Below are 15,835 nucleotides of genomic sequence, written 5' to 3'. Positions count from 1 at the left end.
GCACCGCCGCCCCGCGCTGCCGTCAGAGCGCTGTCTTGTTCCCGGAAGGGGCGACGGCCCACGGCGGGAAGGGGGAACCCCCTCCATGTGGAGCTTGTGCCGTCTTCACGCCCGAGGCTCCCCCGCAGCGCCCTCCGCCGCCGGGGCGCTGCTGGCAAATGGCGGCTCCGGTGTGGCTTGCGGGTCTCGGTGTTCCTCTCGTCACAAAGCCCTCGGGCCCCTCTGTAACGGCCCTCAGAGTTACCAGACGGAGGAGGCGTCCTTCCCCGGGAACAAGCCGCGTTCCCTGGCACAGGCTTTGCTGCCGCGGCACCGCCGAGGTGAAACCGGCCGGGGGAGGCGCCCACCGGCCTCTTGTGTCGGCCGGTCACCCTCGGCCTTACCGAGAGCTTCGTGGCGGCCCCTTCATAACGGCAGAACAGAGCTGGGGGTGAGAAGAGAAATATTTACAGGATTACAGCTTCTGCCGGGGAAGCGTCCCGCACCTGCAGCTTGAGCTGTTGGTAGGGCTGCTTGAACGTATGGCCGTGTGTTTGAACTCCTGAGCGGCGGGAGATGTTGAGGGGAGAGGGGTTCGGCACCCCTGTGAACAAGGGCTGTTCCCAGAACGGAGCCCGTGCAGCGCGCACGGCAGGAGCTGGCGTTCGCCCTGACCGCTTTCACAAACTGTTGAGCAAGAGCAGGGTTAGACAGGCAGGATTTCTCCCTTGCAGGCCTTGGTAGCAACAGCTATTAAAAAACTTTGGGTTACAGCTGTTGATGTGTGGGGTTTGGCTTTGAAAGGGATTGTTTTATAGATCACTGACTTTATAGGTGGTAGCGCTTCAGTCCTCTCCTGTTCCTGCAACGCTGAGCCTGTGTGGGGGCAAGGATGGAGCATGAAATGCAAACATCATTTGAGTTACATTGTGCCTTGAACTTCTTGAAAATTAATACTCAGGAAGCAAAACAACTGAAGTCAGTTGAGAAGAAGTGGTACTGGAAGATTTTATGTATTTTGTGGGAATAAATTCAAAAACAGATTTCCAGATCTTGCTGTTTTATTCAAAGGGCCGTTTATGACTTTTACAAGTCAATGGTAAACCTGCTGTTTTCCTGAACCAGAATTCCATTTCACTCCTGGCCCTAAACAAGCAAAATTGTTGATAACGTGTTGGGAACGAACAGACACATTTTGTTCGTGGCTGGGTACAGAGAACAAATACGAGATTTCCTCACTTTCGTACTGTTTGTATGCTCTGAGCAACACTCACCAAAACATGCGTAGACATAAAAGCTGTGCCATCTCCGTGCTGTGATTCTCTTTCAAATAAAGTTTACGTCCTGAGGGCAGTCTTTAGATTTTTTTTCTGGGTATTATATACAGGTTCTCTTGTTCTTTTTTTGGATGATGCTTTGCCCTGGTGAGTTGTCCCACTGAAGTCAGTAAGAGCCGCAAAAGACTGAGTTGTTACTCAGTATTTTGTGTCCCCCACACGCAAACCTTCGGACTGCGCTGTGTGACCCTCTGTGCCCCCATCACAGGAAATCTTGGGGCAAGGGACACGCACAAGTATGGCTGCTGCTGCATTTTGGATCAAAGCCCTTGTTTATTTGGTCTGAACAGCCAAGAGTATAGATGGGACCAAGGCTTCAGCAAGCAAATTCCCTGTGAACAAGCAGCTTGCAAGTCTCAGGGTTTCGCTGTCTGAATCCAGCTCTTGGACCTGCAGTTCAGCTTGCAGCACAGAAACAGCCACTGAACGCTGGAGGGGAAAGGGTTAAAGAGCCTTCCCTTTCACCTTACGCAAATATGCAACAAATAGTTGGACAGGAACGGTATGTCAGGAGTGCTGTTGGGAAGAGGGACAGCTGTTTGTTTATTATCCTCCCCCAAAGTACAATCTATTTAAATATTTACCTAATCTCTTGCTAAAAGGCTTTCTTTTCTTTCCTATACTTTTCTGGTTTATTATTAGGTTATCAGTGGGGGAGAGGGAGAGATTTGTAATTGCTAATCCTTCCACTTTCTTAAAAAAGTGTTACCTGTTGTTTTATTTACTCAGAAATATGGTAATAGTGTTTTCTAACAGATTTGAATGGTTTCACTGAGGCTTGTGCTTTGCTGTTTAATATTATTGCTTCTTCTTTTCATGTACTTTATGTATTTTATAATTTTAATAGGCTATCTGAACATACAGTAAAAATAGGAAATTTCAGACAATACAGCCCTGAAGAGAAAGCAGTGGATGACTAATATTATATATAGATAATTTCAGAGGATTAATAATACAGGTAATAAAATAAAGCACTCATAAATGCAGGAATTATATATTCAGTATTTTATAAACGGTTCTGAATGGCCACTAGGTCCTTCACTGGTTAACACAGACCTGTTCTAGCCTCGGCCACACCCTGCGTATCCGTTCTGCGTAGACTCTCCTACTAGGTCACTGCATCTAGCATTGTGTAACTATTGAGGGCATCTGTTTGTAAGTGTTAGCTTAAAGAATCAGCAATATTTAATGACATGAAACATCTTGGATTGCAAAGCTCTTGCAGGGCTGGGAAAAGCAAAAATAGAGCTCCTTAGGCTCCTGAGGAAAGACTTCAGCAAGTGGTTAGTATTACACCTAGGAAGTATTCTTTTAAAATCGGTAGATCAAAGGAGGCACTACAGTTAAACATGTCTGTAGTCTTTCTTGGACTGAGGCCTTGATCGCTAATCACAGTTCAAAATTAAAGATGTTTCACTTCAGTGTCAAATGAATTTTACAAGGAATGTGTTCTGCACACCATACAGACCTTCAAGACACAATTTGAAAGTAATTAAGCCTGAGAAAGGGTCTGCATTTGATAGTAAGTATTTAATGTTGTCTTTTCATAGTCTTAATTTCGTCAGACATGCAACTGATGTACAAGAGCTGTCTGGTTTTGAAGAGTAGGATCTATGTACCTAGGTAGCCTTCAGACAGTAAAGACTCACCTTTTCCTGTTGCAGTGACTGACAGAACTCTGAGAGGCTTTGGCAAGGTCGGTACTTCATTCTTAAAAGTTTGCAGCCGTATAATCGTTATTTTGGAAGTAATCCTTACTCTTTTCTGTAATTACCCATATAATCCCCTTGTCAAAGACTCTGGTAAAAGTTGCAATTAAAAATTAAGCAGAAGATACATTTTAGTAACGTAGGCTTGGGTGCAGGAAAGCCTTTAAGAATGTGCCTGATTTTAAGCGGCTATACAAGTGATGTCGTGATCTAAATCTCCCATACAGCCGCATTTTAGTTAGTGCCCAGAGCTCTCTTCTGTCTAGACGAGACCCACGGTTTAAAGTTGAAGTGAACTGGCAACTACAACTCCCAGGGAGCATTGCTATTAGCAGGTTTGTGCAGCCGGATTGGCATCCTGCAGGGACCAATGGCAGGCAGAGAATTCAAGAAAATTCATGTGTGTCAGCTGGCAGTGTTAAAAAGCACTGGAGAGAGCCGTAGACCTGAGTGGAAATTGCCTGTTTCCCTGGGCTGCTTTTAAACCCCCGTGTGAGCTTTGTACCGATATTATATTTTCCACTCTCTGTGCCTCGCCTTGAAGAAGCCCGCTGGACTTGTCCAGATGGATGCAATTCTGAACTGCAAACCAGATGACTTGGAAGACTACTACAACTTGCTAGGTTGTGACGAACTATCTACGGTAAGAGCCTTCCCCACCTCCCCTCCTGGTTAATAACAGTTTGAATGCGCTTTTCTGTCTACAGGGGGGTTTGAGGTTGCTTGTCTCTCCAGGTAGGACTATTTGAAATGCGCTCTGAACCTTCCTTCTTGCCACTTTCGTCTTTTAGTATCTCCCTTCGTAAAGCTCAATTTTCTGGTCTGTATACTGATGTTGAGATCCTAGAATAAGGCTTATAGCGAAATTGTCTTATAAAGCAGGATTGTGTTATAGATACAGCTGAAATAATGGTTTACTCATTAGTGTAGTTCAACATGTGATATGGTTATGAATCATGAGCCAGCTGCATAAATTTGGCAACATCCAAATAAAATTTTGGAATGTACTTCCAGTTTTAAAAGATGAAAAAATATATTTATATTCAAGAACACAATTAATGTTCAGAGCTGTATGTCACGAATAATGCTATTGAGTTTCTCAGGTTTTATATATATTTAATTTTTTTTTTTAAACTGTATTCATTGGTTGTGAGGAAAAACGAAAAGAATCTCATTCATCACATTAATGATTTTTAAATGCTAATTTTGTGCCATTCAAATACTAATTTTACTAATTTGTTTTGGCAGCAGATACATACTTTATAATGAGCTAAGCAACTGTTGAATGATTTGTAGCTAAAGTGAGTGTTCTTCTTCGTAAAGATGTCCACATAATATTTTTTTGGATAGTCTGAGTTAGTGGTATGCTAATATTTTTTTATTCTGGTTGTTGTATTAACTGGAACTGTGTTCTGATTTTGGAAAGGGAGTTTTGCTGTAGTGAAGGATGCATTCAGTGTGGATAAAAGTTGTCTTTTGCTCAGTATTTAATCAGATGTTTTCATAGTGGTCAAATGCTGGGGAAATACCTCTGTCTTTTCTGTCGCTGGAAGCATACTAGTGAGCATCTTCGACCTGTTACAGAAGGCAATGTAAAGCTTTCCCTGAGGTAACTCCCAAAAAGTCATCCCAGCAGAGGGCGGTGTGAAAGTTTCTGTGTAGGCTTGTTTGCAGATGCTGTTTCTCATTTTCTACCTCACACCAATTCCTTAAGGGCTCAGCAGTTAATAAATAGTTCAAGTACATATGATTACGATTTTTCAAATAGCTTAAAAATGAAATTAAAAAGATGGAGTAAACGCTAATGGTCCTGAAAAATAATCTATCAAGTATTTGTTGAGGGAAGCAGCAGCTGTTACTCCATTATTTTTGACATGGGAGTAGGAACTGAGATCACAAGTGAGTGAGTACGGTGATTGCCATCCCACGGGGTGGTGCACACTACTTCTAACGTTTAGCAGAAGTGTGAAGCGTTACAGGTGTTTTGCAATCGCATTGCTTTGTATATGCAGGCAAGTATTTGTAGCAGCACAGGCTGCTTGAGGCATATCCAGCACATTCCCAGCTGCAGTACTTTCACCTAAGCTGCTGAATATTCTGGTCTTGATCTGACCTGGTTAGATTTAAGCACAAATAGTCTCAATTTCTACAGATTTTCCCTACATTCAGGCAAACACCCATGTTCATTCTTGGCTTCTTGTAGAATTGAGCTCATGGACACCTAGTTGACATTCAGACTTGAGAGGAAGAGGGGAGATTTAATCTACATCCTTCTTTCCGGAACAGTGTTCATATATAGTGGGTATTGGATACCTTTCTTGGTAGAACATCTCACTGAATATCTTATATAAATTTCACGTATCTTTTATAAACTTCCTGTAAATTTTTCCTTCTACTGTGTTTTTTTTTTTTTAAACTGAAGACTTCCGTGCTACCCCTCTGCTACTGTACATATTTTACCTTTAAAGTTACCCTTTGTATAACTTAAGTTTTAGAGATGGTAGCTAGCTATATAGTAACTAGTTTCAACAAGTACAATGTATATATATTTTAAGTGTCTTACTGACTGGAAATATACCACCTTATTAGTTACTGAGAAGAGCAAAAAGTGTAGACTTCTTAAAATACCACTATAGAGCACATTTTTCACAGCATATGACCACTAAATTTGGCCAGCTAGTTGAGTGAACTGTAATTTTATTCTAAAGAAAAAAATGTTATGAGCCTTATTTTTTAAATAAATAATTTAAATTGTATATGGATATCAGACTTTGAAGGATGAGAACAGCCTTTCTAGCATGGGAAAGAATAGTAGCTAATTGATATCTTAGGGCAAATTGTTGTGAAAGCTTAAGCTGGACTGGAATGACATAAAGAAGTTTTGCCTTGTGAATTACAATAAGAAGCAAGATACTTTGAAAAATCTGAAAATTTGAAGATCTAAGCTGATGCCCACTCCAGTGGTTTCCTGTATTTTGTTAACTGTTAAGATGTCATTGTTTTTCCAGTGGCTGTAATACTTTATGGTACTATAAACTGTGTGGGCACTTGTAATTAACTAATGAACTCATACATGCCAATATTCTCATATTGATTAGAGATTTACTCTACTCCAAGCCAACCTTTTTGCACAGAAAATTAACCTGACGGGAAGGATATGAACTGCTAGTTATCTAGCTCCAGGGTATCCAGGACGGAAAAGTCGTGTGGCACTGGCTAAATTTCCTACAAAGAGGATATGGAGAAAGCCAGTCAATCCCACAAACTGATCTTCAGCAATACAGAAGTCTCTGCTTCCTGCGATGTTAAGAGTCGATTAAACAAAGTGAAGAGCAACTGAAGTGATGCATTTTGCCTGCGTGGTCAAATGTGAGGAAAGGGTTTCGCACACATGATCTTTACACATTTTTCTTAAAGTCACCTTGCCCTGTTGGATGACTGAGCTTCACAAAAATAAGAATAAGCATGAGTGCATGGAAAATGAAATTAAATAAGCAGTGTCGCTGACAGATGGTGGTTGTTACCTATTTGGCTTGTAATAAAGCCTGTAAAAATGAATAGGAAAAAACCTTTCAGCATTCTTCATTGTTCCTCCCAAGCCCTTTCACAAAGAAAATTTGAAAATCTTTTCTGTGTGTATGTATTTACTCTCTTTAAGTCTTGACATTCTGTTTAGGTTGAACAAATTCTTGCAGAATTTAAGATTAAAGCCCTTGAATGTCATCCTGACAAACATCCTGGAAACCCCAAAGCAGGTATGTATTCTTCCCTGTTTGAAAACAATCTATTTTTTTTCTTGTATTAACATGACTAAGATATTAAATTCAGCCTTAAAACTTTATTAAATTTTATTTTCCCCAATATATTTTAATTGTCATATGTATTGAGCATATTGTCTTTAAATAGCAAGCTTTAAGATTATTTTCTAATACTTGCACACTCCTAGGTGATAGAGCAGGAAGACACTTTTTGGATTTTTTTTTTTTTTCCCTAGGACTTCCAATTTTTTTTCTTTCTATAGTAGAACATCTTTTAATCCAGAAATTATTTATGGAGTGTATGCCTTTCTAGACATATGGCGTTGGCCTGCTTCCATGCTCAGTGCCATTCAAGTGCCTTACTTGCATCAACTAGTTAATTTGCTTCCATGAACCAGCCCATCAGGAACACATTTGATGTACTTTAGTTTCTTTTAATGCACTTTAATGACTGGAAATAAAGAGAAGCCAGCACCACATGAGTAGCCATCTGTTTGCAGAACAGCAGCTAACACTTGTGTTTGTGAAAGCCTGCCGTTCATCATACCTGTGACACCTAAGCAGCACCTGAGTTATTTGGACACAATCTGACCCATTGTTAACCACAAGGTAGCTCTAATCAGTGCTCACTAATGTCTGAATAGTTTATATTCTTATAATAAAGGTGGTTCTGATCATAATTGTTGTTCTCACTGGAAATTTGGTGTAGAACAATTAAAATGCTTCTCATTTCGATTAAAGCACAAAACTTTTCCTTTGGATTTTTCATATTAGTTTAACTATAAACTGAACTTTCTAAATTTTCTTCACTGTGAGGGTGGTGAGGCACTGGAACAGGTCGCCCAGACAAGAGGTGGGGGGGTGTTAAAAGGTGAAATAGGTGGGATTTTTCACTTTGAGATTCCGTGACAAGGAACACACTGAGATACGGTGTTTGAGAGACAATCTACCACCTATTAACAATAACCTGATCACTAATAGTTAATTTATTCTAAATGACAGCACAAGAAACCAATGGAATCAACTTTGCAGAAAATTCTGGCTATTGGAGCAGGGAAATGAGTCTATTCCAGTGCATGGTCCTGTCGCCCACCCCTGTCCCCCACCCCCACCATTTACCTGAACGTGCTGTATTTACTTTAAATACCTTTTTAAAGTACTTGTGAAAGTTTACTTTATATTTTCTATTTCATCAGCTTAAAGCTCAATAGAGTAATTAAAGTAGACCTTTTATTTGTTGAAAACTAGTAACACTAGAAAAAGGAAGCCTAATAGAAATGCCCCCTCAAGCTGTTTTCTGTGCTTTGATTTATAGTTATTAATTTTGATTAGTGTTTGGGCTTAGTGTATTTCAAAAGAAATCGCTCTAATTTGTAAACTGGAGTAAATGAATAATAATAAATCACTGTAACATAGATGACTCATAGATAAAAATCTAAATCTCGATAACCCTTCTACAAATAGTGACATGCAGCTGCATCCTTAGTAACCATTTAATGAAAAATTACCTTGTAGGGAAAAAGAAGAGCTCTTACTCATGCAGTCTGGTATTCCAGGTAACATTTTAGCATAAGTAGAAAACTTACCTAATAAAATGCACAAGTTACCTAATTTCAACTGTATTTAGATTCCTCTTCTTGCTTGTCAGTTTTTACTTGTCATTTTGTTTTCTTCACTCGTGTTTTCTTGTTCTGCTTTGCTCTGTCTTCCTTGGTGCTGTGGATGTCAGCGTGTTCCTTCTAAGCATTATTACTCTAGTTTTTTCACTTTTTAAGGTTGTCTGCAGGGGGCAACTTGTGCCTTTTGCCTGCTGTACTCTGTAAGTTTCATAGAATCACAGAATGGTTTGAGTTGGAAGGGACCTTTAAAGGCCATCTGGTCCAAAGCCCCTGCAAGGAGCAGGGACATCTCCAACCAGATCAGGTTGCTTAGAGCCCAACCTGGCCTTGAATGTTTCCAGGCATGGGGCATCCACCACCTCTCTGGGCAACCTGGTCCAGTGTTCCACCACCCTCGGTGTAAAACATTTTTTCCTTACATCAAGTCTGAATCTACCTCCCTCTATTTTAAAACCATTACCCCTCATCCTATCACAACCGGCCTAGCTAAAGAGTTTCTCCCCAGCTTTCCTGTAGGCCCCTTGAGGTACTGGAAGGCTGCTATAAGGTCTTCCTGGAGCCTCCTCTTCTCCAAGCTGAACAGCCCCAACTCTCTCAGCCTGTCCTCTGATCATCTTCATGGCCTCCTCTGGACCCTCTCCAACAGGTCCGTGTCCTTCTGATGTTGGGGGCTCCAGAGCTGAACTTAAATTTAGGAGATTTTGAAGCCAGTAGACAAATGAGCATTTCAGTCCTCATTTGAAAAGTTGTCCACCACGGAGAGCTTTAGGGATCCTAAAGCCAGCTAAAACTATGCAAAGCTGTAAGCAGAACCACCACATACCTTTGCTACTTACTTCTCCCTCTGTCTCCTCTACTTTGTTTGCTCTAAGCCATTGTTGGCAGCTCCCCTTTCACATCTGAATTAATTTCTTTGAAAACAAATATTGGCTTTAGTACCTTTTTGATTTGTATTCTAGTGGAGAATTTCCAGAAGCTGCAGCAAGCTAAGGAGATTCTTACTAATGAAGAGAGTCGAGCACGTTACGATTACTGGCGACGAAGCAAAATCACCATTCCATTCCAGCAGTGGGAGGCCCTGAGCAATTCTGTGAAAACGGTTGGTGTTGTCTAAGTTTGGGTCTTCAGGAGGAGGCAGGGGTAGGGTTGGTCGACAGAAAATGTTGCAGTGATTGAGGGGCTGAGTTACACCACCTCTGCTCCAGTGGTGGGGTTTGGGGATAGGAGTAGTGCAGGGCGATTCTTGCACTAAGGAAGCTATTGTAAGGAAAAATTGTAAAGCTATAGAAGCCCATCACAGAAAGGTTTTAGGCTAGTAGTTTTAGAGTGAATTTATCAAGTTGTTGCTTTAATGTGTATTATATGAAGTTTAAGTAACTCAAGGGCTGTTTGCAAATGCTCCAGCACACTTTGCTTTTGTAGGAACCTTTTATTTCTTTTCAAAGCTAGGACCTTTGTATAATATATTTTCCTTTTGATATATTGCTTATCAGATAGGTTTTCATGCTATCTGATTAAATAAAGAGCTCATTGAAAAATCGAGAAGGTAGGTTCCTTGGAACCCTGGGCTTCACACAGGTCTTTGGAGAGGCCCTGCTAGTCTAGTGGGGTCATTTGTGATAGAGACAGATGTTCTAAGGGTTGTTTTCCTTTCTCATTTTGCTAGTGAGATAATTTAGTAGTGTATTCCTAGTAGATACTAATTCCATAATGCTTGATTTTTTTTTTTTCTGTCTTATTAGGGTGAATGATAGTTACAAGTCTACATGATCAGATTTTAAGGCAGGTGAATAAATATTTCCCTTGCCAATGCTGCCCGCCTCAATTCTGCTTACAAGAGACATCTGAGAGCCTCTTCAACTAAAGCGTTATGCCTGAGCTTAAATGTTTGCTGGAAGTATCCCATCAAGCTTAGTTCAGTTCCAAACAGAAGTAATTCCACAGACTTTAATAGTAAAGCTTTCCAAATTGTCTTGTTTTCAAAGGGCACCATGATGTCAAAGACAGCTTTGAAAACGGACATTTTGTAAATCACTCAAGCTCTCTGTAGAAAGTGTCAGAAGTTAAGACAGAAGAAACTGGACAAAAGACCCTTATAATTATTTGATGCACATTTTGATCTTCATCCACACCGGACGTAAACTATCCTCTCAAATGCTATTGGCAATATGAAACCATGCTTTCCTCTATCCTACTGACCTGCCAGCTTCTCTCTAATATAAGCTTTGTTTAATCATGTATTACAACAACATCAGAAAGAAAAGACAAGTTCATTAAAAATCTTTTAAAGCATAGGAATTAATTCTTTGTTTGGGTTTGTTTTTTTTTTTTTTTTTTTTTTTTCGCATTTCTTTAGTCAATGCACTGGGCTGTCCAAAGTAAGAAGGACCAAATGCTGGAAGCTCCTGAGTTGAATAATAGCAACAACACGACTAACAAGATTTGGACCCAACATACTGAAAACAATGAAGACGGATTGTCAGACAGGAACAGGGAGCAAGAAGATGTTGCAATTCCTGATGTGAAACCACAAACTTCAAAGAATCCAGACTCCCCAAGTAAGTGAAACCAGCAGTTACAGAAAATTGCAGTGTCCAGGGCCTGGCCTGAAAGGGAGGCTTTTGCTCTCATATTATTCTTCTCCAGAATAATATGTTCAACTGGTAGATTTTTTTAATGTGGTTTTGAGTTGGGGTTTTGTTTGGGATTTTATGTTGTTTATTATTTATTTAATTTTGAAGCTTTCAGACCTTCCTTCCTCCCTGCTCCATGTTTGCTTGCTTGTTTGCCAGTAAAACCAAAAACTGGAGAAGAAGAGACCTTATAGCGGTGGAACACTGGCCCAGGTTGCCCCGAGAGGTGTTGGATGCGCCATCCCTGGAAACATTCAAGGCCAGGTTGGACGGGGCTCTGAGCAACCTGATCTGGTTGGAGATGTCCCTGCTCCTGGCAGGGGGTTTGGACTGGATGGGCTTTAAAGGTCCCTTCCAACCCTAACCATTCTATGATTCTATGATTCTAAAAAAAATTATTCTTGAACCAAAATGGAAAGTTCAGTTCTGCTGCTATATCAAAATTATTTTTAAAAAAAGGCCATTATTTTAAGTTATTAAAAATAACTTTAAAAACTGTTATATAAAATATTTAGGTATTATATTCTTTCTTTTCTTTTTAATCCAGCATTCACTACTTCTGCACAGTTTATGAGTGCAGAAGTAAACTCATCTGATGAGTTTATGAGGACTAAAAATTCAGACTTTAAGGTTTCTTTTGTATTTGAACAGGTTTTAAAAAACAGTGCGTGTACCAGAATAAATGTGTATTTCAAAAGCTGTTATCTGGCCAGGTAGTAGCTCCTGTCTGTTGTTTAGGTTAGTATGCCTGAATCAAAGTTTACTTACCACAACGGCCACCCTCTGTTCTCCTTGATCCTTCAGGAGTTTCATAATCTTAGGCTTATGTGATCAGAGAACTGTTATTGAATAAAGTCCTCTCATTTCTTCCCAGCTTGATCAAACAGAAAATTAAGTCGAACTGTGAGGGTAGCACAACCTAATTTAATCCCAAACATTTGTGGAATGCAGAAAATAGATAAGAAAATTCTACAAAGAAATGTATGTGAGACAGCTTAAAATTTTATATTTAAAAATTATGCTCTAGAACATTATATTATTTTCTATCTTTTGGTAATTAAATTATCACTGCATCCTTTGTAAAACAGTAAAATTTCAACATAAAGAAAACATCATCCTGTTCCTTGTAATGGTCAGCTTTCTTGGCAAGCATCTTCTTTCCCATAGTTTTAATTTAATTTCCATACATTTGAACAGGAAAAATATCAAACCCATCAAATGCCTACTTAATTTATCCAGTGGGCATATATTTATATTAATAAATGTTAATGTTAGAATATATTTATTTGACAGGGCCTGTATGCATTTCAGTGTTTGTACTTGATGTTGGAAGTTGATAATGCTTTTCTTTTGGTCCAGGAAAATGTATTATATTGGATTCTGCTTTTAAACTGGGATACTTTCAGTTCCTGTCTGCTGGTCTGTAAGAATTATGGAGTACTACTCCATGTAACTATTTCAGCCTGAATAAGAGATTTTAACACTGAGTCTGGTAATAGGTTTCAGCTTCCTGATATAGGAAGATCACATTTTAGTATTAACAGCCCATAGATCATAAAAACATAGTGCGGGGGCTGAAAAACTCCTTTACTCCCTTGTACATGGAAAGGGCCATCTGTACCCTTCCCTCCACACTGCTGCCTTCCTTGTACTTGGACATTTATCGTGTCATTTATCTCTTCTTCTTTAGATTAAGCAAATGCAATTTGTTCAGTTGTTCTTTATAAGTCCTGTTTTCTGGACTGCCATCATTCTTCCTGTTCTCCCTTGGACTCCTCCCAGCTGATACATATCTTGAAGTTTGGTGTTTGCTTGAGTTCTTGTTCAAACAGTGCCAAGAATACAGAGATTGTTTCTGCTAGTCAAGAGCACTGGAAGTGACCAATTTTTTACATACTTTTTTGGGGGGAAGATTATTCAAGTACTATGTCAGACAACTTAGCTTTATACATGTTTATAATAATTTACTTGCCTTTCTCTTTTTTTTTTTTCTCAGGATTTTCAGAGGCAAATTACTGGCACTTGCGTTTCCGCTGGTCAGGTGATGCTCCATCAGAGCTTCTGAGGAAATTCAGAAACTATGAGATCTAAAATGCAAAATATGCAAGAGCGTGAGATCACCTGTTCAACAATTCAGTATTTTTTTTGTTACCAGTTATAACTTATTTGTATTTTGTATTCGTTCCTTGTGATGTGCAAGTTGTTCAAATAAAAGTCTTAATACTGATTTGTTAACACACATGCTATGAGCATTACAGATGGAGGTATTTTTGTTTAATGAGCAAAATTTAATAAGCAAAGCCCTTTTCAGTATTTTGTGAAGTGATTTTGTGAAGTTATCTAAGATCTTATACATTGTTTCTTGTATTCTTAAATATTGTGCATATTTTTCTTAATACTGTGATGTTATAAAGAATGTACTCTCAGTAGAACCAAAAATCAATGTTAGACTCCAGCATATCATCCTATTCTGTGATCATCTTCCAAAAGCTGTATCACAATGATCGTTAAACAAAATTGTACTTATTTCTGACCTGTATACTCTGGTTCACTTCTCCGTTGCATTGTACTTACTGTATTGATATGTAACGCACGCATGCAAAATACCATGACAAGTTTAACTTGCTGGAAAATTGTGATCTTACAATACAGATGAAATAAGAAACTTTGTATTAGCCAAGAAAGTCACTGTGATAAATCAAGCGCTTTTAAAAATCACTTGCTTTCTATCTTAATAAGTACACTTTTTGCACCAGCTATTTATTTTGGAAGGCAGTTCCAGAACTTCGCTTCTCCAGTTAGCAGCTTTCTTCTTCTTAAGATTTATTGGTGGACAACTGATACGCCTTGTACGTGTGCCAGCATTGTCCCGCGGGTTAACAGTAATTTCCCTCCCTGCTCTGGCCTGGTAGACAGGGACTTATCAGGGTTTTTGCATGGTGAGGAATGAAGAATCAGGCCAGTCAGCATTAATGTGTACCAAGTCTCACGTGAAAGGCTTTTGATATTTTGCCAGCTTTTCAGATTCTGCATTGTGTTTGTTTATTTTTAATTTGCTTTCTTCTTTGTAAACTTGACTAATGTGTTTTTGTGCAGGCAAGTAATTCCATCAGCAACAAATAAAACTGCATGCATACAGAAAGGAGTTGTTTTCATCTTTAAAATTGAAATCCTCTACCCACCCCAGAGATCCCTTTTGAATTTCTTGTTATTTGTCCCTTCAGTGGGTAAAAGCTTCAGGGAGTCCAGTGATGAATCCTGGGCGTCTCCATGGAATGTCTTCTCCCAGCATGGAAACAATATTGTGATGTCTGTCTCTCTGGAGTGATGTGTCTGGCTCATGATGTGACCTGCTGTGCTTCCCCTGTTTGGTGCCTATTTGCTCCAAGTGCCTGCCAATGGACCCTGATAATGTGTGTATCTTCTTAACTTCATTACTATATTTTTCCTGGTGCCAGTTTTTTTTTTTCACAGAGACTGATATCAGTGTTAGTGCTGGTTGTGTTTGTACAGTCTATAAAAGCTCAAAGTACTGGTGTTCTGCTGATCCAGCTACAATCCTGGATTTGATGGCATCAGTAGCAATAGCTCTTTTTACAGCACATCATCCTGCTTACTCCAAATTTTTTTTTTAAATTCTACCTGCTTTTCCCTTGCATATTTTGCAGCTGAAAACATTCTAGAGATGAGATTAATAATTCTCTGTAATATCTGCTAAATGTAATTACAAATTTTCTTCTAGTGCACTGATTTCCTTTATATAAGGGTATTTGCTCAAGACAGACTTTCAATTCATTTTATAGTGAGTAGTCACAGATGAAACTCTAGTTCATGTGAAGGATACAAAGCAATAGGATACAATTTTTCTCTTTTTTATCAAAAAGATAGAAATGTAACCAGCTGGAGTACTTTGAATCAGAGGGCAGCTCAGATTCTCCTCTCCCAGCTTCACATGCTTGTAAAGGTAAAAGAGGGTGGCGGGATGGATGATTTGGCACCTAAACAGCTGGTTTCCCTTGAGAAGTGAGCATACAATAGACCTTTGAACAGCAAACTAATTTTTATGTCACTAGAACTGATGTCATTATTGGCCAATTACCATATGGTTTCTTTTGGCAAAGCACTTTTAGATATCTGCAGATGTTTGGAAGACTCTTAGCCCAGCGAACTTGCATTTTGCAACCTACCTGGTGGAGATCAGCACTCTAATTTGTATTTGCCCTGGTGAAAGAGGGCAGGTTATTAACTGGTGCTGTAGTACACTGATACGGACTTTTTTTTTCCTATTTATGTAAACATTTAACCTGTAATACTCCAATTTTCTGTATTTCTCAAATAGCGTTGAGTTAACCTATTCCTAGCAGAGCAAACCCTGAGGTGCTGGAAAGCCAGAGGAAGCTGTGCAGCCTGTTTGGCTTTTGGGACAGCTTTTTGGGACCTGACTTGGTGTCCAGTAAGAACCAGTAACTGGAATAAGTGGCACCCTAGTTCTCCCTCATGTTAGAAAGGAAAGAAATAAACACCTGACAAATTACTCAGTGTTAGATCATTCAGGGCCCACCCCAAGCATAAATTGCTTATCTTTTTTTTTTTTTTAAAAATATATTATTTTTAGAAGCTTTTATGCTAATAGAATGAAAAGGTCTAGCAAATGTCCCACATGACGTTATTCACAACAATGTGTTCCCTTGGCCCCTGCACTGGTAAGCACGTAACATACCTAACATGCTTAAATATTAATTGGAGCCGGGGTGGAAGGTGGATCTCTCAAGTTCAGATATAGGTGATTTTTCAGTGGCC

The 15,835-nt window shown here is 39.4% G+C and overlaps 1 protein-coding gene across 2 annotated transcripts; it reads left to right on the top strand.

The window, feature by feature from the left end:
• The first annotated feature begins 33 nt into the window (after window positions 1-33).
• On the top strand, window positions 34-14,177 carry DNAJC12 (DnaJ heat shock protein family (Hsp40) member C12). Of its 2 annotated transcripts, none has more exons than XM_086752126.1 (6): window positions 34-430; window positions 3,570-3,668; window positions 6,702-6,780; window positions 9,362-9,501; window positions 10,759-10,960; window positions 13,032-14,177. In XM_086752126.1, exons 1-6 carry the CDS (start codon window positions 86-88, stop codon window positions 13,124-13,126), a joined length of 960 nt encoding a protein of 319 aa, XP_086608252.1. In that variant the 5' UTR covers window positions 34-85; the 3' UTR covers window positions 13,127-14,177. The 2 variants fall into 2 exon arrangements, with proteins under 2 accessions (XP_086608252.1, XP_086608253.1); XM_086752127.1 differs by having other exon boundaries at window positions 430-503.
• The last annotated feature ends 1,658 nt before the right edge of the window (window positions 14,178-15,835 follow it).

Source organism: Chlamydotis macqueenii, chromosome 7 (genome assembly GCF_036417535.1).
Source record: "Chlamydotis macqueenii isolate bChlMac1 chromosome 7, bChlMac1.mat, whole genome shotgun sequence".
Lineage (NCBI taxonomy): Eukaryota > Metazoa > Chordata > Aves > Otidiformes > Otididae > Chlamydotis > Chlamydotis macqueenii.
Note: the sequence above shows the minus strand (reverse complement) of the source record. Positions and strands in the feature narration are given on the sequence as shown.